This window comes from Falco rusticolus, chromosome 9, assembly GCF_015220075.1.
Source record: "Falco rusticolus isolate bFalRus1 chromosome 9, bFalRus1.pri, whole genome shotgun sequence".
NCBI classification, from domain to species: domain Eukaryota; kingdom Metazoa; phylum Chordata; class Aves; order Falconiformes; family Falconidae; genus Falco; species Falco rusticolus.
The window spans coordinates 35,508,330-35,535,002 of NC_051195.1; the positions used below are offsets into that span (position 1 = coordinate 35,508,330).

Below are 26,673 nucleotides of genomic sequence, written 5' to 3' on the forward strand. Positions count from 1 at the left end.
CCCCCAGAACTAGAACCACAAGCTTTTACCACTTCATGTCAAACCTGAAACTATTTATATGAGGGCTGACACAGTCTTACACCCATAGCAGATGCAACACAAATAGGAGAACCTGTAATACATGTTCACCAGCAAATCCCAGCTCCTTTTATTTCTGTAACACTTTCAAGGTTTATTTTCTGTTATTCACTGAAAAACATACAGTACATCCAGTTTCCTCTTCACTTGTAACTGAAGTTCTTTGTGGTTCCCCATTTATTCCACAAACTTTATTATGTAAAGGCCTTTTTCCAAGGAAAAGTAGGGTATTAAAAATCACTAAAGCTGGAGTCAAGCCATACACCCAGCTCCAGACCTGAGTTCAAAGCTTAGGTTCCTTCCATTGAACAGAATTTCCTACAGGGAAAAGAGAGAACAGTTTTGCTTCTCATATCTCAATGACAGCGTGACAAGGAAAGTCCTCTGCACTTTTGCCCCTTAAACATTTTGAAGATGACACAGAGGAATCCATGCATAGTTCAAAGATTCCAGCTCAAAGGAGACTCATCACAGCCACAGGAGAAGGAGACCAGTACTGACAACAAAAGATAGAAGTCTAAAAAGATTTGGTCAGTTTCAATGAGAACACTGAGGACTCCAACTAAGAGTCAACAAAAGAAGTGGTTCAGATGGTTTCTACCTTCTCATTTCTGGACATGTAATTTACCTCTCCAGTACCTTCTGCCCTCTCACCTTCTCAGCCTCATTCAGATCATTTGGCCTCATTTAAAAAGAGAAATCTCTTGTCATAAGTTTTGGCAAACTTACAGTTCCCACAGGTGATTCCAATACTCAAATTACTTCTAAAAGTATACCAAACCTGACACAGAACAAGCAGTGCAACAGACTCTGTATGTCACCATTACAAGAGAAACACAGAAACCACAGATCCATAGAAACTAGTGCAATTAATTCCCTATCACATACTTTTCCTGATGACTGCAAAGCTAAACCACTGAAAATATTTCTGAAAATTAGCAACTTTGCCTTAAAATCAGTAGAAAAAGCTTTCTGATGAGAATTCTTGTATTCTCTGCGGTTGCATGAGGACACAATGGGACATGGCCCAATTCTTACACTCTGTTTTACAAAACACCTACCTCTAGGACTTTCCCAGTAATGAACTGGTGACATGCTTCACATTTGACTCCAAAAAGAACTTGATAGTCCTTTTCACAATAAGGAGCACCATCTCTGAAAAAGAAAATTCACAAATCGCCTTTTAATAAACAGGTTACACCATGACCTACACTTTTGCCTTGCCTTCAGCCTCAAACTCCTACACACAGCAATAGGTAAATGGGAGAGAGTTCAAGGGAAATATTTTGTTGTAAAAAAAAAATAAAAAATCCTATTCTCATTAGTGCCTCTTGGAATTATTCCTTAAAGTCCCATCAAGAAAAGGCATCCACTGAAGTAAACCTTATTCTTTAGAATATACTCTCTACACCTACAGGTGGTGCAATTTGCACTTCAGCAAAAAAAAAATGTTTGGTAGCCTACAAGAGTATAAGCAGTTACTTTTAAGTGTAAGTTACGTAGTTTTTTAGTACAAATAAGGAACATATAGTAAAAGTGGAAACACTAGTCAGCTTAGGAGTATTTCTCAGGCACCGACCTTCTCTTGAGAAATTACAGATGCTTTTTTTTATTAAACATTATATAGCCCTTAATGACAGGTTTCTGAAACAGTTTCCCTATTTTTTCACTGTGTTGTATGCTTGAGGAGGGGGAACAGAGACTGTATCTTCATTCCCTCTATTTCATCATTACACTACTTTTCCCCATTCTCCTCCTCTACACTTCATTCTGCTCAAAACCCTCTTCAACAGTTTCTTATAAAAGAGATGAGAAACATAGTGTCAGGTCAATTACATCATCGTGCTTACTCTGTCCCCTAGCAAAGGCAGGCAATGGACAGGTTCCTTTCCCCCTCCCCCCAACCCCTTCAAAATCTCATGTTGGAAAGCATAAAGGCACAAAGCTTTACCTGGCTAACACAGAAAACATGCAGGAATTCAGCTAATCCTTTGTAGGAACATGGAGATATACCCTCTTCCATACTGGTATTAAATATAGACTACTATCATTAAATACCACCTTCCACTCACAATTTTCAGTTTCCTTTCCTAACTCAGCTCTCATTGGGAACAAAGATTTTGGTGTATACAGAAAGGTGCTCAGAACTGGATTTTGAAAGATGAATTCTGCTGCAAGCTCTTCTTCATTAGCAACAAGAGTGCAGAAGAGATGCAGAAGTTACTCACTTGCTGATGTATTCCCCGGTTAGGACCTTCCCACAGGCCTTGCACTTAAAGCATCCCAGGTGCCACTGCTTATCCAGAGCTAGCAATGCTTGTCCATTTTTTATGTCTCTTCCACAGCCAGCACAATCTGCAAATAAACAAACACGTTTGTTGACAGTTACTTGGTTCATTAACCCTCACTAACCACACACTCATTGCAGTACTCTATTACGGAAGGAGAGAACTGCGCAGCAACGCAAATGTATGTCTTCCTTCCCTCAAACACTTTCCAGGTCCTGTACAAAGGTTCAGTCTTCCTTATTACAGACATACTTAGTAGAAAAGGGAAAGTACCTCTTCTGTTTTTCACACTGTTTATGACTCGAAGACAAGCTCTGAACAAAATTCAGATTTTGTTAGGAACGAGCTACACAAACCATCACCGCAAAAAGTTCCTGTCTTCTAAAGCCATCGGTATTATTCCTCGTATTGCTTTGAGCACGATCTTGATAGCTGACACGGAGCTGGCGCGGGCGGCCCGGGAGCGCCGGCGGGGTGCTGCGCTCCCCCGTTGGGTGGCAGCACAGCCCGCTGTGTCCATCCCGTCAGGGCCGGGGGCACGTCTCAGCCAGGAACCGAGGGAGAGACCCCTTCTCAGGGCGAGCCTAGGGCAAGGGTGACAGCATGCCAGCAGCGATGGCTGCAGGGCAGGGCAGGGCGTGCTGTCTTTCACCTGCAGGTGTGAGAAACTGTAGTTCTCACGCTCTCTAACTGGCATAAGGGTTCTCACGCAGGGATTTCGGTACTACCTTGGTAGTTGACACTCAATTTTCACTGTGATTCTGAAAGACTCTTTGATGGCAGAATGCAAAGCTGAAGCCAGGAGCACAGAATGCCCTCTGTCCCAGAGGATGCCACAACATCTTATGTCAAATCAGAAATTTTTGGCTCAGCCCCAAGCTCCCATTCCTCTCCATTCAAACATAAAACACCCAAAGAGATTTCCTGGTAAGGGGCAGTTCAACACATGGTAAGATCTGAAGAGACTGATGTGGCAGCCAGCACTGAACTGCAAGGGTTGTGCTGCAGCTTCTGTGCCCAGCCTCGGGGGACAGAGACTGAGGGAAGGGAAGGCCTGGAAGACCAGTGAAGCAGAAAGGGAATGCCCATCAACTGAGGCACACATGAAAACCACAGAGGACACAGCCTAGAACAAAGGATTTTCCATATTTTATTACCCAAAACTCAGCGTTTCATTGGCAAATGTAACACCCTCTCCATACGCCCAGAACATCAACAAATAGCAACAAATGGAGCCCAATAAGAACAGAGCAATCTGAGCAGTTAGAGCCCAGGCACCAGGGAAAAGACCATCCTGGCTGCACTGCTCAAGCTGACTGACCAGGTACACCCTGAAAACCTCCATCTCCTCATGGGTTTACAGCCCAGGAAGCACCACACCTCACAAAAGGGCAAGTCCAAGTTTATTACCGCAACTGATAATGAGAGGAGTCACTCCTTTTAACACCAAAGGGCCTGACTTTTGTTTGCTGGATAATGAGCCAAGAGAGCCTCAGATATCTGCTGTGCATTCCTGCTATCCAGGTCACCATTTGCAGCATGTCCCTCATTCTGTCACTGCTTTTCTTCTTCTCAAATCCCTTAAAAAAAAAAAGGGGGGGGGGGGGAGGGGGCAGTATGGGGACTAAGCACATGGTATCTTGTGATGAAATGCAAGCCACAAACTCTTGACATGACTTGGACTTGAAAAGCAACCCTGAGAAGTCCCAATATCAGGACTCTGCTCTAAAGGGCAAATGTTACAAATTGAAATCATGAAACGCCAAGGACTGACACGATGTAATAGATCCCTCTGTTCTTCCATGGCACTCTGTAATGACAGCAAAGGCTGGAACAGGTCACCAAGGGAAGCTCTGGAATTTCCAGCACGAGGCTGTGCAGGGGACTAGCAATCAAACATCTGTCAGGATGGCTTTGGTACACTGATCTTACCTTTGGTTTTGGGAGGATACTGCATCATGTCTTGGGGTTCCTTCCAGCTCATTTTTTCTTAGGCTAAATCTGAGACCATGTGATTTGCCTTCCAACTGCGACAACAAATGGGATCTTTCCTCCAGTCTCAGCGAGTGCTGAACTGCAGTTTTAAACAGCACCCATTTCTCAGCTTCCTAGCACTACTGCTTCTCCCTAGTGTGCCAGCTTCCACATTCCTGACCTGAGGTCCTGCCAAATAGATTCCCTGTTACATTAATCGTTCCAAATACCTGCTCTGTTTTCCATGCTTTTTGCAGCTTTATCCACGAAGCTTCCATAAGGCTTAGATTTCTCAGATATGGAATGAAGAAAGATTTTTAAAGCACTTCATTTTGCTTCCAACTGAATTTCTGAAGCAGTGAAGAAAAGAAAAATTGCCTTACATAAAAGGTCTACTTAGTCCAGCATCTTTGTCTTTCCCGGTGTCAAAACCGGTTACATGGAGGAAGTAGGGATCTCTTTAGTATCTCTACCTGTTTAATTGCTTCTTCGTAAGCTAAAAGTAGTATCGCCACACTTACTGTTGTGTTCATGTGCAATACAAGGGATTGATAACATGCTTTTATCATTCTATAGCAACAATGATGTTTACTTAACTCTTTCTGGCTTCCTTGAAGTGTTTTGCATGACTACAATAAAATCCTTATTTCCATTCTGTTAATATCACAGATACATTGAATGTCTAGAATCCAAGTAAACTAATGGTCCAGTACTGTCTTATAGGCTGAGATGGCTTTTAACTAAAAAAAAAAAAAACAGTTGGGTATATACATGAAAAACTAGCAATTACCATTATCTCCTAAAATAGAAAGCAAATAAGGCTGGGCTAGGCTAAGAAAAGACCATTTGTTCATCCAAATTCTACAAATAAAACCTATTTATGATCTCAGGCCTCCATGAGGCACATTAAAGCCTTTGGCTGAATGTCACCAACACTCAACATATACAGGCAGGATCCAGTATCACACTAAGCACAGCCTGCAGCTGCCTATAACCTGTAACCAGCACATACTGCATCAGCCTATAACCTGTAACCATCACATACTGCAAATAAAAGGGCTGTGAGGTAAGACTAGTGGTCCACAACCACACGCCAGAGCAGACTTGTACTAAAAAAATTCTGAAAACCCTTCCCAAAATTTTGTGCAATGGTACTCACAAGGTTCTCTCTGGCTTCATACCTGGGTCTAAGAGACTGCACTCCCTGGCCTTTCTTGTGCTTTCTTTTTGTCATATAACCCAGATTCTTTCCTACTCCCATTCCTTGTACATCCATGCACGCAGCTGTGCCAAGATAATGAAAAGGAGGAGGAGGAGGAAAGCGTAGTATACTGGTTAAAATCCAGAGTGAGCAGTACAGTTCCTATATGCACTTATGATCTAAAGAAAAGCATACCACAAAAAACACTATGTGGAATTACATTTAAGCTGAAGGAAGATTTTAGATATTCCATGGCACTGATTCTCATAAGAAATGTGTGTGTTGCACCCATACTCAGAATCTTCAGCTGTATGACAGCCATCTCTCAATAAAAGCACTGCAGTATGACTTCAGTAGGGACCCACTCACAAGAATGCTCTCCGGGAACATCAGGAAAATAATGTATTCCCCCAAAATGCATCCTAAGCAGGGAGAAAAAGATTGTATCAGAGAGCACCGGACATACAGTTACGCAAAGCATAGTGTAGCCTCCCTGGGCTGTCTGTGATGCCTCCACAAGCTATGTCCACTTGCTCAGACATGTATAAAAATTGATTTCACTCACTCTCATAACAGCATTAGCTGACAGCACCATTTTTTAGCCAAGCAAAGGCTTCTCATGTGATTCTCTGCCAGAGATGCTTAAGCATACCTGCTGTGTCTTTCACATACTCTGGCTTGGCCTGCTCAATTTGAAGATATACCCTAATACATTTAAGCTATAGGTCTGGGATAAAATAGTCCCGAACGGTGACATATTTGATGTGTTCAGATACAAAAGCAAATGTCAATGCCACGACAAAAGGGCTGTGATTTGGAGTCAGCCCACCCAAAAGCATGGAAAAGTGGGGGGACAGGACAAAGGGAAGTACCATGGCACTATAATATTCTATATGATTAAGACCTCCACCCCCCACGCAGCCTAATTAAAAGATGTAGGCCAGAGTGAGCTGCTACCCATGACACCTTGCTTGTAAAGATAAGATGAGAAAATGCGTCTCCCTTTTTAGCATCTGCATCACCCCAGACATCCAAGAGTGAAACATACTGCACAGCAACTCATTAATTTAGCAACTGCCTAAATTAAGCTGTAGATTTTTTTCCTTTGCCTCCCTCCCCTTCTCTCAGCCAATTGCTGTGCAGCCTCCTCACAGCACAGGTGGACTTGGAGCAGATACAGCTGTATTAACCCTAAGCACACTGCACATGAGTTTACCCCACTCCCATTTGGATTGCTTTGACAATTTTCTAGCAAATACATCTTTATCTCACATTCTCTGCTCACCCCGTGTAACTTAGGAAAAGGAAATCATCTCTACCCTCTTTTGTCCTAAGGAACATGGTTATGCAAAGTCATGTGCATGAGCATACCAACTCTACTCCATGCAATGTTACCTCTGTGAACAGAGCTAGTAGCAGTCTGACTTAACAATGCATGATTAAGTCACCAAAAAGTTCCTTACAATCCTGATGGCCATTGCCATGTCTAGATAAAGTCTGAAGCTGCCACAACCCCCCCACCAGTCACAGGAGTGATACTTTTATTACACTTCTTTTGTTACTGCTCCCCTCCCTATAAAACACAGATACATTATTTTTATAAAGACAACACAAGCAGGCTTCTGCCCTGAAACAAGTAAGGGGTGTGTGGGGGGGGAAGTTTTATTGTTTGGAGTTTTTTTATTTTTTAGAAGAAATAAACAAGTTTTCATGGGACTTACACAGAAATATATTGTCAAGCATAGCTGGACCTAAAAAGCAAGTCATGAGGAACAGTGATTTGGAATTGAATAAAGAGGCGAATATTATAACTGGATTCAAGGTCAAGAAATTTTTAATTATAAATAACTCTTAGCCACCTTGAAAAACAACTTGCATGCCAATAATTCTTCTGTGGCAATTTGAAGAACTGGGCATTTCTCATAGAGTTAGGAAGACCAGAGTTTTTCCTCAGTCCCCTTTAACCACAGATCACGCAATGCCTTTTAAAGCCTTGTTTTAAAGTTAATGTTTTGATGGTATTACACAGGCTTTTCCAGATCAAGATATTTCTGTCAAAGCTAAAAATACCAACTCACTTTGTCTGTTTACAGTATAATAAATGCTTTCAAATTTAAACCATAACCATTTGATCATTGAACCATTTGAGTTCTGGAAGTCAGAGAAGGACATATTGGAATTTCACATCCAGGATTTAGATCTCACTATGTAACTCAAGAAATCTGTTGCCAGAGCCTTTCCTCTTTGCCAATGCAAGGATGGGAAATGTTTGTCAGAACAAAACACACTATTGCCCTTTTGCTAAAGGCAAAACAAACCCATGCAGGCAGCCTTGTACTCCTGAAATCTAACAATAAGAGACTGAGTGCATACAATGGAGGGAAATACATTTCCCGTGGGAAGTGGAGTATAGCTTTGACTGTTTATTATAAATGACAAGTTGGTAAAAAAATTTATATTTTCAAAAGAAATATTTAAAGAAAGTAAAATTATTTAATAAAATATGGAAAGAAGTCACAATGGCATGAACTGGCATTCTTTGCTTACAATGCAAGTCCCTGTTAACCATCTGTGAGTGCGTAACACTGACTTGCCTTTTTAAGAAACAGGTTAATATACATCTCGGATGTATCACTACTGTAAATAGCTCTTTCATCATCTGATGTAATTTAAAGTGATTTGGAAAGATGAATGCTCTTCAACAGCTCTAGTTAGTTAACACAACATTTTATCAAAGGAGTTTTATTTTTCCCCCTCTGTATTGATGTAAGCATTTGTGTTAAGTCTTCTACACGGGAAAAGTAAACTGTATTTCCCTTCTTTCCACGCCTCCTTCCCAAAGGAGGCCAAACCAATTGATATTTTAACCTCGTACTCCTGCAAATTCTCCCTGCAAGCAACATACCACCAAGTTGGTCTTCTGTAACATCAACCAAACCCTTTATACAGGGGTTTGAACTGAAAACCAAAGGTTGAATGAAACAGGAGGAAGAAGAAAGAGCAGATGTGCTACAAACTAAGGGAAGAGTTTTTAATTGTTCTGCAAAAGAAAGGTAAAGATGAATTTTCCCCCGCAGCTCAGCACCCCCAGAGTCCCAACTGTAAAACTACGCTGAAGGATAAACCACAGGCAGGTATACCTCAGCTGAGGCAAGTCTTTACCCTGTTATTTCTTTTACCACACTTCAGTACCCTGATAGCTCCAGCTGAATACAAGTTCACAATTCCAACTCCTAGTACCCCAAGTGAACTGCTTAGTCAGCGAACGAGCTTCACTGTTTAATACCCAGCTCATGGATAGCACATTGTGTCTCTTCATCTGCAGACTATTTTGGGTAATTTTCAGTTGCTACTTTTGGAAAACAAGCAATTTCTACAGGATACAACCTCCAGCGATAGGAATGAAACAGATGACAACTTTTAGGAAGGTTTTTATGCCCTGATAACCCGTGGCAAACTACAGTCTAGCTAACAACTAATGCACTTTTTACATTCCTTTTAAGTGAGATCTGATTCCTGACTTCCTACCTGGCAGCCTTTCTGAACATGACAATTCGCAAATACTCTTAGCTCTGAGGATCTCTCCCTATAGTTGTATTTTCCAAGCTAGTGATGCCTTCTCACGCAACACCCTTTACTGAGCAATTCCCTGCACTTCCCCCAGAACTTTCATTGGAATAACCTGTTGATTAGTACTTCTCTGGTAAAAGCTAAGGAGACGGGTATGTTTTGACTTCCAAGTTCAGGGTGGGGTTATGCTTATAGAAATAAGAACTGATACTTATTTAGTACATTTGTATAGTCTATTCACAATTGTTTCTGACCAATTTATATGTATCACAGAAGTTATAGAACAGAATTGGCAAACTGGACTGAAAACACATTCCTGAAAACCATTAATTCTTGTGAAGGAACATTTTCTGATAGAAAACTCATAAATCAGTAACTTTCTGCTCTGCCACAACTATAGTCTCAGTACAGTTACTGCTTTGTCTCTATCACCCAAAAGTTACTCTGTAACACTGCTTTGTAAACTTCCAGAGAAGGATCGAAGGCAATTTATAAAGCAGCAGTGAAAAATAATTGTAAAATAAGAAATAGCTGAGTAAATGGAGGCTACTTGACCAATTCAGCCATTGTTATGAAACATAAGCAAGGACTAAAATTCATCCAAGAAAGCAATTCAAATTACGAAAACGCCTCAAAATTTGCAAACATTCTTCAAAAGAGTAAATCTTGGAGTAATCACAAAAATGGGCCAGTGTCATTGGAAGGATTTATCAGGGGAATAGCTGCATATTCTTAGGTGTAATCTAATGGCCTTGCCAGAAAGGAACTGTGCTTGGGTTTGCATAATTTCTCTAAATTTTGTATCGTTTCACACATGCTAATTAGCTTATTTTATTCTTAAAAAGGGGGGCAGGGTAAAATCTTAGATCCTCTGTATGCTCAATATATTGTCACAAATGTAATTGCCCTGCAAGGTTATTACAATCAAATTTAGGTTGAAGTCAGGTGAATTAAATACTGACATTTAAAAATAAAGGACTTCATTTAAAAATCAGAATTAAAAATTTTAATTAAATCAAAGTTAAAGATCCTAGTGAAAACACAAAGAAGAAACTTGCTTTCCTTTTCCTATATATGAACAAAATCGGGATGGTAAGATCTGCCACATTTAAAATCTTAAAGGACACAGTGATCCAAAGTAAATAGTTTTTTAAGCTACAGACCCTCGACAGATCAACAGTTCCAAAATTAAAATATATTTTAATGTATTTACTTTCTTTGTGTGTCTAGCAGATTTTAATAAGTTTCTGAAATTTAAAAAAATTCATAATGCTATTTTATGCATTCCAATTAAATTTCAATTTCCATTCAAATAGAGCTTGACATAAATCATGAGCAAAAGTAGCCATGAGGGCAAAATAAAGATGTTAAAGAATATGATGAATTTATGCAGAACCTATATTAGCTTAAGTAAATGTGTACAGATATGGAGTATCCTCATGCTTATCAATTAGCCTTTTACAATTTAAAATCTAAACGTAAAACAAGGTTAAAGTTATTCTAATCAAGGTTTCCTGCGTTATTAGGTAAACCATGATTAAAATCAGTGACTCAAATCACAGTGTTTGAAATCAATCATGTCTGTGGTACATTTTTATTCTACGCTAAATCAAAAAAAGAGATATAGGACTACATCAAATAGTCAAAGCACATCAAGACACCCTTCTGTCAAGCCCCCAAAATCCTCAACTGAATCTTCAGTACCTAAACACAGGTATGCAGGCTTTAATGCCACAAAGGTATGTGAGTGTTTCTGTATCTTTAGCAGATGAGCCAGCAATTATGAAACAAAATCTTTGTGTTATAGCACACAAAAAACATTCAACATTTAAGGTTCCAAATTATACACAGGATTTCAAAAAATACATTTAAAAAAATGCATGTTCAAACCCCAAATTGTTGATCCTAAGTTCCCTGGGGTATGCACTATGTTGTGAGTGTGTATCCTTTAAGGCAAAAAACCAGGCTCCGTGTCTGACACACAAAGCCTATCCACATCTGGGCCACGTATTTGTACAATACCTATACACTATGTAGCTTTGACACACAGTGTGGAATTGTATGGTATTTCCTAAGAATGAGCTCAAAATCATGTGTTGGATGTTGCTTAAAACACTTTAAGGCCAAAAATCATTGCAGATAGCTTGCTTACAGTCAGCCAAGCTCATCCACCTCACTTATTTAAGTCTTCCCAATGGACTTGAAGGAGTTTTCAGACAGCTCAGGAAAAAAAGGATAAAGAACAAAATAATAAAAACTGAGTAAAAAGTGGCTAAACATTCACAAATCTTAGCTGCAGACTTTTCATGAGAACTACAATTAAAAGGAATTTTGCAACCATTTTATCACTCAGCTAATTTCTAATGAAGCAGTTTGTGATGCCTATAAATCAGCTCAGATGTTATTTCTGTATACTGGCAACAATCACCTATATTGTTTTCTAATGAACAGTCAGTTTTGTCCCGAATATAAAACTGCATTACAAATTAGAGAGTCTTTAAAGGAGGACTGCAAGTAAATTTGTTTCCTCTCCATTCTGATGCTTCATTGTTTAAAAAACAACCTCACTTCCCACCCCCCCCACCCCCACCCCTCTTTCTGGGTAGTGAGGCAGAAGATAATTCCCATTTTTTCCTGCCCCTTTCTTCTTTAAGAGGTAAGGTATGTTGGCTTTGCTCTAATTCCACATTACCAGAAACCTTGTTGGAAATTTCAGATATTTACTAGGAGCTTTACTGACTGCATCTTATTTGAAGATGATAAGGCTATTGAATAATTAACAAAGATATCTTTCTCCCACAAGTTAATAGAGCATTAAGTTTATTATTTATATCACAGTAGAGCTAAGATCCCCAGTTGTGAGCCAGGATCCAACTCTGTCAGGCTCTACTGATAGGCATGAAAGCATTTGTCCCAGAGAACTTGGATTCTTTGAACCAGAACATAATGTGCAAAACAGACAAGGACAAACATACAAAACAGTATTGTGAAATCTCCACGTGGATGCCGGCTGGTCGGGGAACAGCTGCACCGAAGATTATTTATGCATATGTAACACTGGCCATTTTGAAAACTCTGGTCCACATCTTGGCTGTACTGTAATGCTCTTAACTCACAGGAGAGTCTGTTACAAAGAAAGGGGAGTTGAAATAGCTTACCCTCATGCTTCTTTTCAGACAGTATCCTCACTGGGTATCTTGGCATATACAGGACACAAGTATCTATTTCACTGAAGAAGAGGAAACTGAAAGTCTCCATCATCATTTAAAAATATGATTAATTTTTAAAATGAAAACTCTTGCTAGGGGATTGTAACGCTTCAGCGTCTTTTGGATGGGGAGTTTTTTCCTATTCATCTAGAAAGCCCTCCTTTTATTTGAAATGCAATTTCTTAATTAGTTCATGTACATCGCTAAAATGATCCAACCTTTCAGCAAAAAGGTCATCAGAAATAACTAAAACTTCTTTACCAGCACCCATACAAGGAACCGGCTGAGACAGGGCCCAACCTCTGGTGGAGAACTAACATAATATTCTTATTACTTAAGCGGAATGCCTAACAGAAAAATCTCTACTTGAGCAAGAGGGAAATGTATTGAACTGTGTTCAAAGACACGTAGTCTCTTGAGAATTTCAGAGATGAGCCCTGAGCCCCAAGATGGCTGGTTTGAGCTCCACCAGTGCAGACTGCTGGCAACACCTCACATGCTTACCCCTGAGTGTGGGGCATCTGTCTGTGGCTGCTCTGCTCTCAGCTATACTTTTCATGACACCTCTTCAAGAAGAAACACAAGCCAGTGTGGTACTTTTTAAAAATGAAGGTCTGACTAAACTAGGGATTTTTATCTTCAAATGCTTGCATCAGTTCACTTACTAGCTGCCTTGGTGAGAATTCACTGCTAAAATGCCCTAATGTAGAAGTATCAAAGAGGGTAAGCTTGTCAACGTGGTCAGCCTACTTGCCTCTGCTTCACACGCTAGTGCTAGCAGAAATGGAGAACATGCACCCTCAGTCGCTACTCATTTGGCTGCTACAAAAATAAAATAGTTTGAGATGCCAGGGGCTGGAAAGAATATTATAAAGCTCATCCTACTCTTTCAAAGGTACCTAACCTTAACACGGCTGAAGGACAAAGATTTAGGCAGACTTCAGGTTCTTGAATTTCTCCTTACACAAGTAAAAAACACACAAACTTTCTAATTTTTGTGACTTTAGCACCAACAGGTAAGACTCGGGCAGTAGTACAGTACTAAGGACTGCATCATCTAAGCACCGTACCATCTTCATTTTGCTTTACAACCGCAAAACATGTAAACTTGGGCAGCATTATTTTTTCATTTTGTTGGTAGAGAACAGACCCTTGAAATTTAAGTACCTACCCTGATACATAAAACACGTATGAAAAAAACAGAAAGCCTACACGCAGAATTTCCAGGTCCAAGGGAAGTAACCAGTAATTCACTCCTCTGACAACATGAAAACAATAAACCATGAATCCCCAAACAACAGAAAATAACAGTAACAACAACAGCAACAACAAAAATCAGAAGTTTGACTTCAGCTATGACTTTTTTCACTCTAAAAGACAGCATGAAATTAGGAAAAAAATGTAATTTGCAGATTTTTGAAGGTGGTTTTCAAAAACAGTCCACTGAATAGGAGATACAAAATGCTGAGGGACAGTGAAATGAGGCTGTCATCTATGGGACAGAGGTACAATACAGCAGATGTTATTAAAAGAAGATAAAACGGAGGGGAAGGGGAGAGAAACAGGGCACCCACCACCAAATAACCAAACACACAAGTTGCAGTCTTGCCTAAAATTTAGAAATAATAGATGCCTGCACAACTGCTTTTCTGGAAAGACAATATGGACCATAACAAACACAGGTGTGTTTGCATGTAGCTGTAACACAGTAGAGAGCAGGAAGAGCTGAAGACAGTACAAACCAGATAATCATGATGTTGTACACAAAACCTGGACACAGTTTAAAACATAAATAGTAAATACCAGGATAAATTACTTGCGTTACTCCTTTACCGAGCCCCAAAGAAAGTAACTACCTGTCTTTGTCAGAACCTTGAAACCCCTGAACTATCGAAGCCATGAACACTTTTAGTCAGTGTTGTCTAGCTGTCCCCTGCTTCTGTGCTGCTCTGCATCATTTTGCCTTACAGATCACACCTCATTTATCAAGCTATCATATGAAATAAAACAATAACAAAGATGAACAACACCCATTTCATTTGTCTGCAAAGTTGCTTGCACATATTTAGGTATTAGATTTCCTGCTGAATGAATGAAAATCCCAAAGTTAGTGCACCGTGTACATCTAGCAGTGTCTAAGAAATAGGGTTGACTAAATTATGAATTATGCTTACTCTATAGCATCTGTATAGTGAAAAAGAGTGTCTTAGAAAGCTAGAATAAAAAAGGAATCACTGAAATGGTTCTTCTGGAAAATAGCTATAATTATTCCAGGCAATACATGTGCAGCAAAAGAAATATATTAACAACATAAATAAGTGTCATGGACCCAACTAATATTAAGCAAAAAATAAATATTAATTATTCAGTATTTTTCCTCCTGATTTTCCTTGGTGTGCATTATAAATGAGTGTAACAATATTCAGGTTCATGTTATTCAAGATATTAACCCCTGTATTTAGAGACTTTCGATTTTCCTTGAAATCATCAATGCTGTCAAATAAGCCTGTGAAGTAACAGATCTCAGAAAATGGCATGAATGCAGACATTCTAGTGGATAGAAGGCTTCCTTTCACATTACATAAACCAATTCAAACCTGATACACTTTCAGTCAATTGAATTTCCTCACTTCCAATTTCCTTTACTTTAAGGATAAGCCTCCTCTAATAACCTACTTGGAAGCAATCAGGGGAAACTGACAGCAATATAGGATGTAGAAGAGGTGCGTAGTATGAATGTGCATCTCTTCTAAAAGAAGTTGTGTTAAAAAATGCATCCTTTCAAATAAGGGCAATGCATTAGAAAAATCTAGTATGTCTGCTTACATGTCTTTCCTGCTGGCTGAAACAATCTGGAACAGTTCACGCTAATTAAAATTTACTCTTCAGTGTCAGCAAGAAAGACTTCTCCATACCTAAGTCAATTTTTGCACAAAGCTAAAGCAGCAGCTGGCAAATCTTTGAAGACAGAGGATGGTTCATTAGTATTAATTGAGTTGTTTTTTTTTTTAATTGAGTTTTTCTGAAGCTATAAACACATGGTGGTTTCACTTTTGTCCTGTTTTGGAGAGTTTTGCTCTGAAATGACCAGAAACTCTACACTATATCTTTCTACAAGTCTTTGTTCATAAAAGAACAAGATGCACAGTGGCAGGTACTTGAAGATTTTGAAGTAGTGCACTCTAAGCTGTCAAGAGCAGGAGCTCTCTTGCTGTGTGTACTAATAAAGCAGTCTGGTCAGCAGGACCCAATTGTGATTAAAAAAAAAAAAATCAATCACATCTTAAGTAGGAGGAAAGATTGTTTTACAATCCTTGCTACCTATGTCTTCAGTATGGAAACCAAGAAGCAACTTGAGCAGAGACTTGGGGCTGTCAGGAAGTGACTCTCCAGCTCCTTCACCTGCTATCAGACAACTGGAACCTATCATTTGCTAGGAGACGTTTTGGCACCTGGAGTCATGTATCTGGGAAGCAGCCACACTGCTGGATAAGCGTGTCACCTTCTATAAACCAGATGTAGTGTGACCCAGATACTTCTATTATTGAACACTAGCTGTTTGCGAACCACTGCTGTGACACATTTAGAAAAACCTCAGTACTATCCAAGATCCCTATTGCCTTGCTGTTCCTTGCCAATTATGCCTCCTAAATATCAGTAACTCAAATACAACTTGGACACCATTCCTTTGTCTCAAAAGGACTGTGGGTGTTTGAAGTTCCTCGCACATTTCTTTGTTGGTTTGTAAATCTTGTAAGGCTTTTTTCAGGTTCCTAAACTCTTCCTTATCTGATTAGGCCTATGCATTTTCAGCTCCCAATCTACAGTTACACTGGAAAAGTATCACTTGACAGAAAGGCATGATAACAACAACAACAAAAAAAAGTCTCTCATTTTCCATTTTACTAAGTGTCTGATTACATATTCTCAGGCGAATCAGATAACCTGAGATTCACCTGACTCATCCACTGAGCACAAATATTATCCTGCTTTGCTTTTACATTGCACTTTGTAATCCTAGGATCTCAAAGCCAAGTACCAGTACAAAATGCAGAGTGTCTCCCTGAAGGAAACCAACATTGGTGGAAAACTGCCTAGTGTCACAAGGAAATCTGCAGCCTTTTTGGATTATACAACTGTATTGGGTAAGTCACTACAGCTTGGAGTGCTGAATACAATCCAGCAGTCAGAGAAAGAATCAGAAATCCCCAAAGACTTACAAAAGTAACTACCAGAGGCAGAGATTAATATCAGTAATTTACAAATTATCTTTTAAAAGCATTAAAACCCAACAGCAAACCAAGTTAACTTCCCTCCCAAACTTTCTTCATTTCCTCTCTTTCCCCTCTACTTGCTTTCTCTCTTTTTTACAATGGTTTCTTGAGGTTCTAATCACAGTATCATTGCAGTAGCAGTCTACTGGAATCATAATCCTGGTGATAGTCCTTTTAAAGGCTAATTTAATTAAATCAAAGTTAAATAGTAGAAGAAAATTAATTTCCTTTGACTTTGTCCTCTTTTGAATAGTTAAACCTGTGCAATTATACATGAAAAAAAACCAGAATCTATCAACTCTGAAACCTCAGATTTCATCAATTAGATATTTTTCCAGTGCCTGTAAAAGAAAAATCAGCCATTTAAAAAATCCAGTCATTGGGGAAAAGTCATTTTGAAAATATCTTACACATATTGAAATGTGTAAATGTCTTCCCACCTGTAGTACCAGGCACTTTTGGGGGGGGGGGGGGGGGGTAGGAAAAGAAAAAGAAAAAAGATGGTTCACAGAGATAGTTTACATTTCTAAAGGTGAAAAAAAAAAATAACAAATATGAATGATTGTATTAAGTTCATTTCAACCAAATGTTGACGAGCCTGGGAAAGTGAGAGGCTTCAGCCGGAAGATGGCATACTTACTGCTCGAGGCAGACAGTTCTTTTGGACTGGAGGACATTGGCTGAGCACACATCTGACAGAGACAGTCCCTTCCATTAAAGGTAACCCGATCGCCCGGTGGAAATGGACGCCTGGAGAGTTAAAGAGAAAAGTGTGTTTTAGCAAAGGTTACGCCAGAAATTTTCCTCTGTTCCATATATCTTAAGTTTGCTGCCTTCCCCCAGTGCAATCAATATTTTACAGAAACGGAGGTCAAATTGTTTCTGCAATGTGGCCTTGGCAAAGCCAGGCACTGCAAGAAATACAATCTGTAGATGCAAACAGAGCAGAGGTTAGACTTGTATTTTGGTTTAAAAAAGTTATCAAGCACACTTCATCTAAAGAGGAGACGACAGTGAAATCTGCTTAGACACAACAGCTACATTTGTGATGGTCTCAGCATGATGTTGTGGACAGCAAATGGTACAAAAGAGAACTCAAAAGGAAGAACTGGAATTGGTCTTGAGGCTAGTGAAGAAATGTGGAGCTAGTCACGCATAAATACACTAATATCATCTGTATTCAGCAATGATATGTATTACAGCAGATGTAGTCATTTGCAAAAAAATATCAAATGTTACCCACATTCACTCTTTGAAGATTTACAATAGGTATCTACATTACAGAAACACTACTGTAATTGCTAACTGTGCAGATGGTGTTAGGAGAAATGTAAAGGCTATGGAAGTTTGATATTATTTGCTGATCCAAATAAAATGTTAAGAATGTGTGTTAGGCAGAAGTTGACATTGCTGTTAACTCTTATTTGGTGTATGAAACAGAGGACGAACAACATTTTGTATGAGGATTTCACTAAAATAAGAAGGTTCAGCAAATCCAAATCTTTAGTAAGCAGCTTTAGCTGCTGAGTACAGACCCCCCACACCACACCTCACTCCAAAACTGTGCTTAACAAATGAACATCTGCTTGTTTCCACAAAACGTTTAAGGCATTGTTCTAGTTTCCTTTCCATTGCCATTCCTAACTGGGCCATATATAAACCAGCAGCAACACTGCATTCCATTAATCTACTCCAGTAACTCCTATTTTGTTCATTCAACATAAAAAGATTGATGTAAATCAACGTACAGAAAACTGATGCATGTTTCATACTGTATCATCTACTTTCACACTGTCCTTGGGAAATAAAACTGAAACATACACATCATATGATTACCAATATGCAGTAAATTCACACACTACTTAAAACCAAATGGAAGACCAATCAAAATACTTTCATTAGAAAAGATCTTAAAAAGCGTACCAGGCTCTAGGACAAAGTACTTGGACTACTCATCAGAGACAGCTATGAAAGGTTAGGGTAACACCTTGCAAGTCTGTCAGACACATCATATGATGGAATCTCCAACAAGGTACTGTCTCAGAACGTACATTCTTGCCTTTCTTGTTCATGTCATCCTCCTTTATTAAGTTTCAGACAATTCGACTGCTGCCAGGTTCTGACTTCTGGGGAACTCTACTGTCCTACTTCTCTTCCAGACTACAAAGGAACAGGCCCCATTCTTTTGGGTTCTCCCTTTCTATGAAATCTACCTACATCTCTAACTGCGTACCTCAGACATTACACTGAAACTTAAGAAAACTTTCTTTTTACTTCCAGGGCTCAGAACTCTAGAAATGAACCACTTGATGCTCATCTTAATTCTAACTTAGTTAAGTTGTAGAATCATTATATCACTTCCACTTTATGTCTAGAAGATTATTTTTACTACTATAAAAATGTACCACTCCTATGAAGACCTGCAGAAGCTTTATTTCCCCTAGCATATCCAAAATGTTATACTGATCACCATAGCAGTAACGTATCTGCTAAGACAGCCTAAATTCTAGCATAGTCTCAGTGCTAGAGCCAGCCAGTAAAGAACAGTATGTGCAGGGTCTTTGCATCAAGTTTAAGCTGTAAAGCTCAACTGAGATTTTCAAGTATAGAACTGTGCAAATGAATGGGCTATGAGAGCATGTGGAAGTTTTGCCCAGTAGTCTAAATTGTGTATTAATACCTTAGTGAGAGTTTAAACAAAAATAAGTTTAAATGCCACCTTTTGTCCCGTCCACACAGTCTTAGCTAACTTCTTTTTATTTCGTGTAAAACTGAAGACTGGTTCTCTTACTGGGCACAGAAACAGTATTTGGGAAGAAGAGGAGGATCACAGTTTCCGAAAGCCATGTCTTCTTACATGATGTGAAAATGAGTCTCCAGTATATTTTCAATTTTTCAGCTGTCCTTATAGCCGAAATGACTATTGTAGCATCCTGAATTTTGCTTTATCTCATTTCTCCCATTAAGCTGGGCTGATCACCTGAACTCAACTCAACCCATGTCCATTATCTCAATATGTAAGCCTGATACTTAATCCTTTCATCTGTGACAGTAGCTTTCTGCAACAGGGAACTATATGTAACAGACAAGCTGTTACTGAGTGGTATTTTGAAGACCCTCAAAGTCAGACTTGCAGCAGATATTTTCCAACCAAATGCTCCCCAAAGAGAAATGTCTTGAGTTTTGTATCTCAGGGTGACACCTTTCTCCCTGTTTTCCTTGTAGTGGGTTCACACCATGGTAATTGAAAGGGATAACTTACTTGCAAACAGTACAGGCAAAGCAGCTTGGATGGTAAGTTTTTCCCAGAGCTGTCACTACTTCTCCTTCCACGAACTCCCCACAACCATTGCAGCGGGTACCATACATGCGCTGGTAATCCAAGGTGCAAAGATATTCCCCATTCTTAATGAAAAAGCCTCCTTGTGCCAAGTCACAGCCACACACTGAAAGAAAAAACAAAACACACAAATATATTGGAAAAATATACCTGCTAAGGATGTCAGCAACAGTCGATGCTGCTGACAAATTGGAGGACCCTGGTGGTCTTTCTCCCTTCTATCAGACTTCTACTTTCTCCTCCTGTTACTACATGCCTGGACATCCCAGAAGATGGTTGGTATTCTCTGGCTACAAGACAGCTTGTAATAAAGACCTTCTTTAGAGCAATCTTACATCATCATAGCTTTCATGTACTTGGTCCTTGCCAAGACCTTGGTTACCTCACATCATCCTGTTAATCACGTTATCAGAGTTATCTGTACCAATGCAAACTTGCTTTCCCTTCTGGGACTGAAGATGAGCAGAAGAAGATAAATGATTCCATAAACAGGACAGATTTTGTTATTTTATGCACCAGCATACATTTTTCCTGCAACCATGTGCTTTAAAAAGCTTTCAAGGTGCTGATTCTTTATGAAACAATGAATATTTTACGTATGTTGTATGGTTTTGATTAACTCCTCCAGTTCCCAGATCACACTGACCTGCTTCACCATTGCTGCAGCAATACTTTTTGTTTTGCTTTAAAAAGTATCACCTTTGAAATGTTCAGGGTGATTTTACAGTATTAATTTAGACATAAATACTGGGAGTAAGTGGCAGTGAAGAGACAATCAAGCATTAAAAATCTAGCTACACCTCCACCATATACACTTCATGATATATACAGTCAAACTATAAAACAGTATATCGGACACTGAATAAAGCCAATAGGACAAGTATTCCCCACCTGTGTTCTGAACAAATTAATGCCCTAAGAACTGCTATTACCCTTGAGTGCCTGATCTGCATTGGTCTTGTGTTAGTCTTTTATATACTATACTCCCTGTACATCATGGATTAGATAAACAACTCTAATATTTGGATATAGACTTGTGGCCACATACAACCTTATTGCGGAAAAATAATTGTATCAGTAAGAGGGTGAAGAATCAGTCAAGGATTTCAGTGATTTGGCATTTTTCCACAATGCTTATTCACCCAAACCGAAACACATTACAATCAGGTGCTTGTTCTGCTTTAAGAAAGAGAGACAGGAGACAGAAAGCAATCCATCCTGTTAACAGCCAAATCCTATGAAGAGAAAATGCCATGGGAGATAGGAGACTGAATTTTGCACTTGAGCTTTAGCTTGGGTTGAACAAAGGACTTAAACCTACCTATTTAACATCCCACAGTAGCACCAAAAATATTACTTGCTTCATGCAAGCTTTAAAAATTCCTCTTTATTCTCAGTGAGAAAGCATAAATAGGGGCTGCTAGATGAATTCTTAGACAAATATATATATATGGGTGCTCCCAGGCATTTTGGTTTCAGCCACTCCTGCTCCTCTGTATATTGCTCCGTGTAATTCATTATGAGAAACTACTCTTCACAGCAGCCCAGGATGCTAGCTTAACTCTCACTCTGCAAGTAATTCCATCTCATCACTCTTCATAACATTCAAGTACGTTCGGATCAAATATCAGAAATATCATATAACATAAATTCTGATTATTAAGAAAAAAATGTAAGCAGTATTCTAGGTCCCTGCAGTTACAAAGTCCTTGAAAAATGACAATATGAAATGCAGGAAGATTATCAGAGGAACTGGGTTCAATTCATCCTTCTGCCACAAATTCCAAGCATGATATTATGCACACCATTCGTTCTCTCCCCTGTTATGATGGGGTAATATCTTATTAACTACCTGCCTTGAAAATTAAAATTACAAGGTGTTTGGGGCAGGGATTGCAAATTCTGTTTGCCTGTTGCCAAGCTCCAAAGGTCTAATGACTATTACTGTAACAATAATTAATAGAGTAACAATAAACAGAATGATTAAAATGCAGCTTAGAATTAAAGCAGTATACTAGCATTTTTCCAGTCTCACATTTCTGCATAGAACAATGTTAATATACCATGTGCAAACAAACTACATTTCATGGCGGCATTAAATCCACAAGCAACCAAAACTCAATTATCAGTGACTTAAGAGAATTACAGAGAACTATTGTTAAGCTCTATTATAATGCTTTAAAATGCTCCAAGCTGGTTTTCAGGTACACCTCCAAAAAAACAGCCCTCTTTCATTCCTCCGTTTTGTTTTCTTCTACTGATCTCCATTTTGTTTAAAATATTATTTTCAAACTACTGGTATAATACCATGCAACCACTAAGGCAGAAAATACTGTGACCTCTACACCACATCACCTTAGACCCTTCCTGAGTCGGGAACCATCTCATCATTTTCCACTGGTGGTTCAGAGGTGAAACCTAAGCCCACTTGCAATAGCTTTGCTTTTCTAAGTTACCTTTGGTGGAGCCTTACAATTCCTTACAGTTAAGTCACGGAGTAACCGAGAATTCTACTTCAGTGTCTAAAAGTTGTTAGGGATTACTTCAGCGCTGAGACTGTTAGATCCTGTAGTTACAGTGTATGAACCGGAGTATTGTCATGGAGTGGTCAATACTAGATGCTTCAGAAGCTGCTAAACTTCATAACGAGCTATGGAATACTCATGTGTCTATGCAATTTCTTAAATTACAGTTTGTCATTTAGCTTGTAGCTTTGACATCCAGGTCTAGATAAATTTCAGCTTTAAGCTGAAAGCACTTGGCATGCTTCTGGTTCTGCATCAGAAGCTGCATATATGAACTCTCTGGCTCTTTACTATGGTCCCCAGTTCTACCAATGAGTCACCTTTTCAAAAACGTGTTTAGTCATTACGGCCCTCTTTACCTGCCTGGGCAATGGGCCTAATAAGGTAGAATGATGAGAAGTAACTTTCAATGCAACCACTATACTAGCTTCTTCTGAAAATCCAGCTTAATCCAGTACTGTACAGAGGTCTGTGGCAGATCATTGCTTGCAAAAACCACTACAAACTTTGAAAGAAAGGGTCCACACACTCACAATTATTAAGCTTTATCCCTTTTGCATGGCCACAGGAATTGAAGCCTAACAATGAAAATGGGGTATAAAATTACTTGGCAAGTCTTTTAAAGAATGTAATTACTATTATTAAAAAGAAGATCCCTCTACTGCCCTTTTCTTTATCAAGTCCCCTTTCTTATTCTTTTCGTCAATAACTCAGAGCGAGTTAAATTCTCTCGTGCTGGCAATCATGAATTCAGACACAAGCAGAACTGCTTCTGATGTGAACCACCAGCAGATTCATCATCTTTGGCATACTCACAGCAGGAAGCACACACCAATCTGCAAGAATTAAAGACAAGTCCTGGCAACCTCACATTACAACGGATTTTTGCAGTCAATTTAGTACATGTGTTCCTATCACTAATCACAGCTTTAAGCTACATGGGCAAAATAAGGGTCACCCAGACTGTTAACACCCATGGTTGGAAAAATGCTGTTCCAGTCGGCTGCTTTCACTTTGAGTCAGAGATCAAAATCAGAAAGGATGAACATGACTGTATCCACACTTGGTGTACAATGCCATGTGCAAACAAGGAAGGGATTTTAACAGCTTTTTTTCCCCTCCTTTTTTGCAACTGTGCATAAGTCGTGGATATGACAACAAATTCCCTCAAGTTTAAACATATTGCCTTAGCACAGATATTTATGACCACTGTAGAAATACCACAGAAAAAGATGGATGAATTTTGATTATTTTTATTATAAAGCTAGACCAGCTGTGATAACTACATATGTACAATAAATCCTAATAGGGCGATCTAGGCAATTGCTGCAATACAAGTATCATGTCATCAAAGAAAAATTAATACCAAAATGATGACAGTTTATAGGAAACATCAATTTGTGTTCTGTTTTTTCCTATACTGCTGGGGAAAACAACTTTGAAAGAATTACTTTGTGGAGCCAATAGCAATGCAAAAACCATGTTTGAGAATGCAAAAAGCAAGAGGTATTCTGTAAACATACATCACATGGAAATAGTTCTACAGGAGAATAACATTTCCTCAAGACTCTTCCTGCTCAATAGGATGGAAGAGATTGTTTTACATGACCAGAACTTCTGCAACAGGAGACACTGGGGAGCATTTCTATTCCCTGAGGTACCACAAGTGTAGGGACAAAAAAAAAAAATAAATTAAAAAATCAGCTTTTTTCTTTAAATGAAAAAAGAAAACCATAATCTTCAACAGCTCCTGAAAGAACTCAGCTTTTTTCTCAGTCTGTATATCAAAGAATTTCATATTCCAAACAGACGATCCCGCCTATCTTGTGAATGGAATAACCTGGAATAGCGTTCTGCCTCCCACTGCATGGAAAACACCAACCTGCTAGCTTTTTCTCTCTTGAACTCCTCTCTGGAGCTACTGTTATGCAACCTTGGAACACAAAAAGATCAGAGATACTGTCGATGCTGCTGTCAGCTCTCAAAGCTACAAGGTCTGTGTATGCAAGCCTGGGCTATTATGACAAAATACAGATGCTCAAGAGCTACCCAGTTGCCTGTGATCTCCAAGGCACCAGGACTATTCTTAAGCTAAGTCACTTCCAAGCTTTAACAGAGACGATGAAAATGAAGAGCTCAGATTTTTTCAAAATGGAAGAGGATTTGATCCTACTGAGCATTATGTAGGATTTCCATAGGGTTATTGTCAGTGAGCTGAAAAAACAGGCCCTTAGTAAAATAACTCAACGTTGATGTTAAGTAAAAATGACTTCAACACTGAAGAAACAAAACCACACAAGCAAACTCTATGACTACAGCATCTCACTTTGCAGACGTGAATGCTATTCATTAAGAGAAGTCTAATGATCTGCTTTGTCACCATGCATTAAATAAGGTGCAAATTCAATTTCCTGTTGGGGTTTTATTTCTTTCTTGTATTTTTAAGTTTCATAGAATAATGGGGCTGTTCTCAAGCAGGATAATATTCATCTAACATTTATTCCTTAGGACATAATGGACTTCTTGTTTGAAGGCAGAAAGGAATTTGGCAATGTTTCAGTTTATCACCTACATCTAAACAAATATACAGGAAAAATCTGGGTTGGTTTTTTGTTGGGTGTTTTTTTTGCCTTAGAGCTTAACAAATCCTGTATTGATGACAGCAAGGTTCACGTTCTCATTAAAGTTTAAAGTTTCCACATTTCAAATAAACTAAGTCTTTCTCTGCCTTTGTTTTATTCCTCTTCTCAACACTTTTATTGAAGGAATAAGTTAATGAATGAATGAATGACAAAGTATCATCAGAAAACCCCATGAGAATGGTAAATCTCAGAAACCATGCTGCAGTGCTATCATTGCAGAAAGATGGTGCACAAGGCACCATTAAGAAATAGCATACAGCTTTTTGCCAAAGCTGTAACTGAGATCCTAGTAACTGTTACATTCCCGTTACTGGAGGGGGTTTTTTGCCATACACTGATGAGACTATGCATTTTGATCCAAGCTGTTTGGAACGGTGTCCAGCATTCCCAGTGGCTTTGGAATCTCTTCTCTTTTCAACAGACTGACTTCAGAAACAACCCTGGGAAGTCAAAAGAGCTTTATGTACATGGAATAAATACAGGTGATGTTAAAATCTGCTTCATTATCTAGTCACCAGCTGGAAGAAAGGTCTAGCAGCTAAAATACCTCCTGAGCAAAAGATGAGACTGCATTTCTCCCCTTCTCTTAAACTGGTCTGGGATCCCCATGAGAAGCATTCCTTGGCCTCCAGCCAGGCCCTTCTCCTCCTCCCTTGAAAAACCTTGACTGTCCATTTCAAACATCCTGCCTGCAAGACTATGAGTGCCACTGTCATTATGACATGTAATTCTCAGTGGGATACTTGAGCAAAACCTCCAAACATTTAGTGCAAGCATTCACTCAACTGAAATCCCTAGTGATGACCGAGTTCTGGATAAGCTCAGAGTTTTGCCTTAACTTCCCAATCAATGCCATGACACTGCCTTTAGTCCTGCAAGGTCAGCTTGCTTTGGTTTTCTCCTCAATACTGGAGATACAAACAATACTGCACAGGAAAACTTCCATGTCCACACCTGACATGCATTTCAGTCTTTCCAGCAATCTAACAGACAATAGCTAATACCTGAGCTTAAATAGCAAGCAAACAACAGCTGTATCCAATGTAGCAATGTGACAGCTTCCCAGCTGAAACATCCATGAAGGTATTCAAGAATCATTCAACCATTTTGTTGGGGCTCTTGCTGTATTGAATGATTATACTGAACTCTGAAGCAAGTGGAAAAATACTGAAGAAATAAGACGAGGTTACGGCCAGAACAGTGGGATGAAGAAAAAGGAGCAAATTGCAGATGTTTGCTCAAAAGCAAGGCCAACGGGACGTGATAAGAGGAGCTGGGAAACCGCAGAAAGGAGCCTACGTGCCAGAGAAAGCAGAAACAGAAATCTTCCCAGTAAACAATTGTTAACCAATCATATTATTATACGCTTGTAAAATAGCCAACCACATTATTGCACGCTTATAGAATGCCTTATAAAAGTCTACCTGGTTTGTACAATAAACGGATCAGATCTTGAACTCTGTGAGTATTTGAATCTGACTCCCGCTCGCCCGAAATGCCCGCAGCATCTGGTGACCCCGACGATCCGATGAGGGTCGACAGGATCGGTTAAAAGTCAGGAAGATTCATTAA

At 39.2% G+C, this 26,673-nt stretch overlaps 1 protein-coding gene across 16 annotated transcripts in view; it reads right to left on the reverse strand.

Moving 5' to 3' along the window:
• ABLIM1 (actin binding LIM protein 1) overlaps nucleotides 1-26,673 on the reverse strand; it is a 208,402-nt gene that overhangs the window by 75,553 nt on the left and 106,176 nt on the right. For all 16 annotated transcript variants that reach the window (XM_037399100.1, XM_037399095.1, XM_037399101.1 and 13 more), the window contains exons 3-6: nucleotides 19,857-20,040; nucleotides 17,235-17,344; nucleotides 2,307-2,433; nucleotides 1,140-1,233 (exon numbers count right to left, since the gene is read on the reverse strand). In XM_037399100.1, the coding sequence (XP_037254997.1) occupies nucleotides 1,140-1,233; nucleotides 2,307-2,433; nucleotides 17,235-17,344; nucleotides 19,857-20,040 (515 nt within the window). The remainder of the gene's footprint in view (nucleotides 1-1,139; nucleotides 1,234-2,306; nucleotides 2,434-17,234; nucleotides 17,345-19,856; nucleotides 20,041-26,673) is intronic.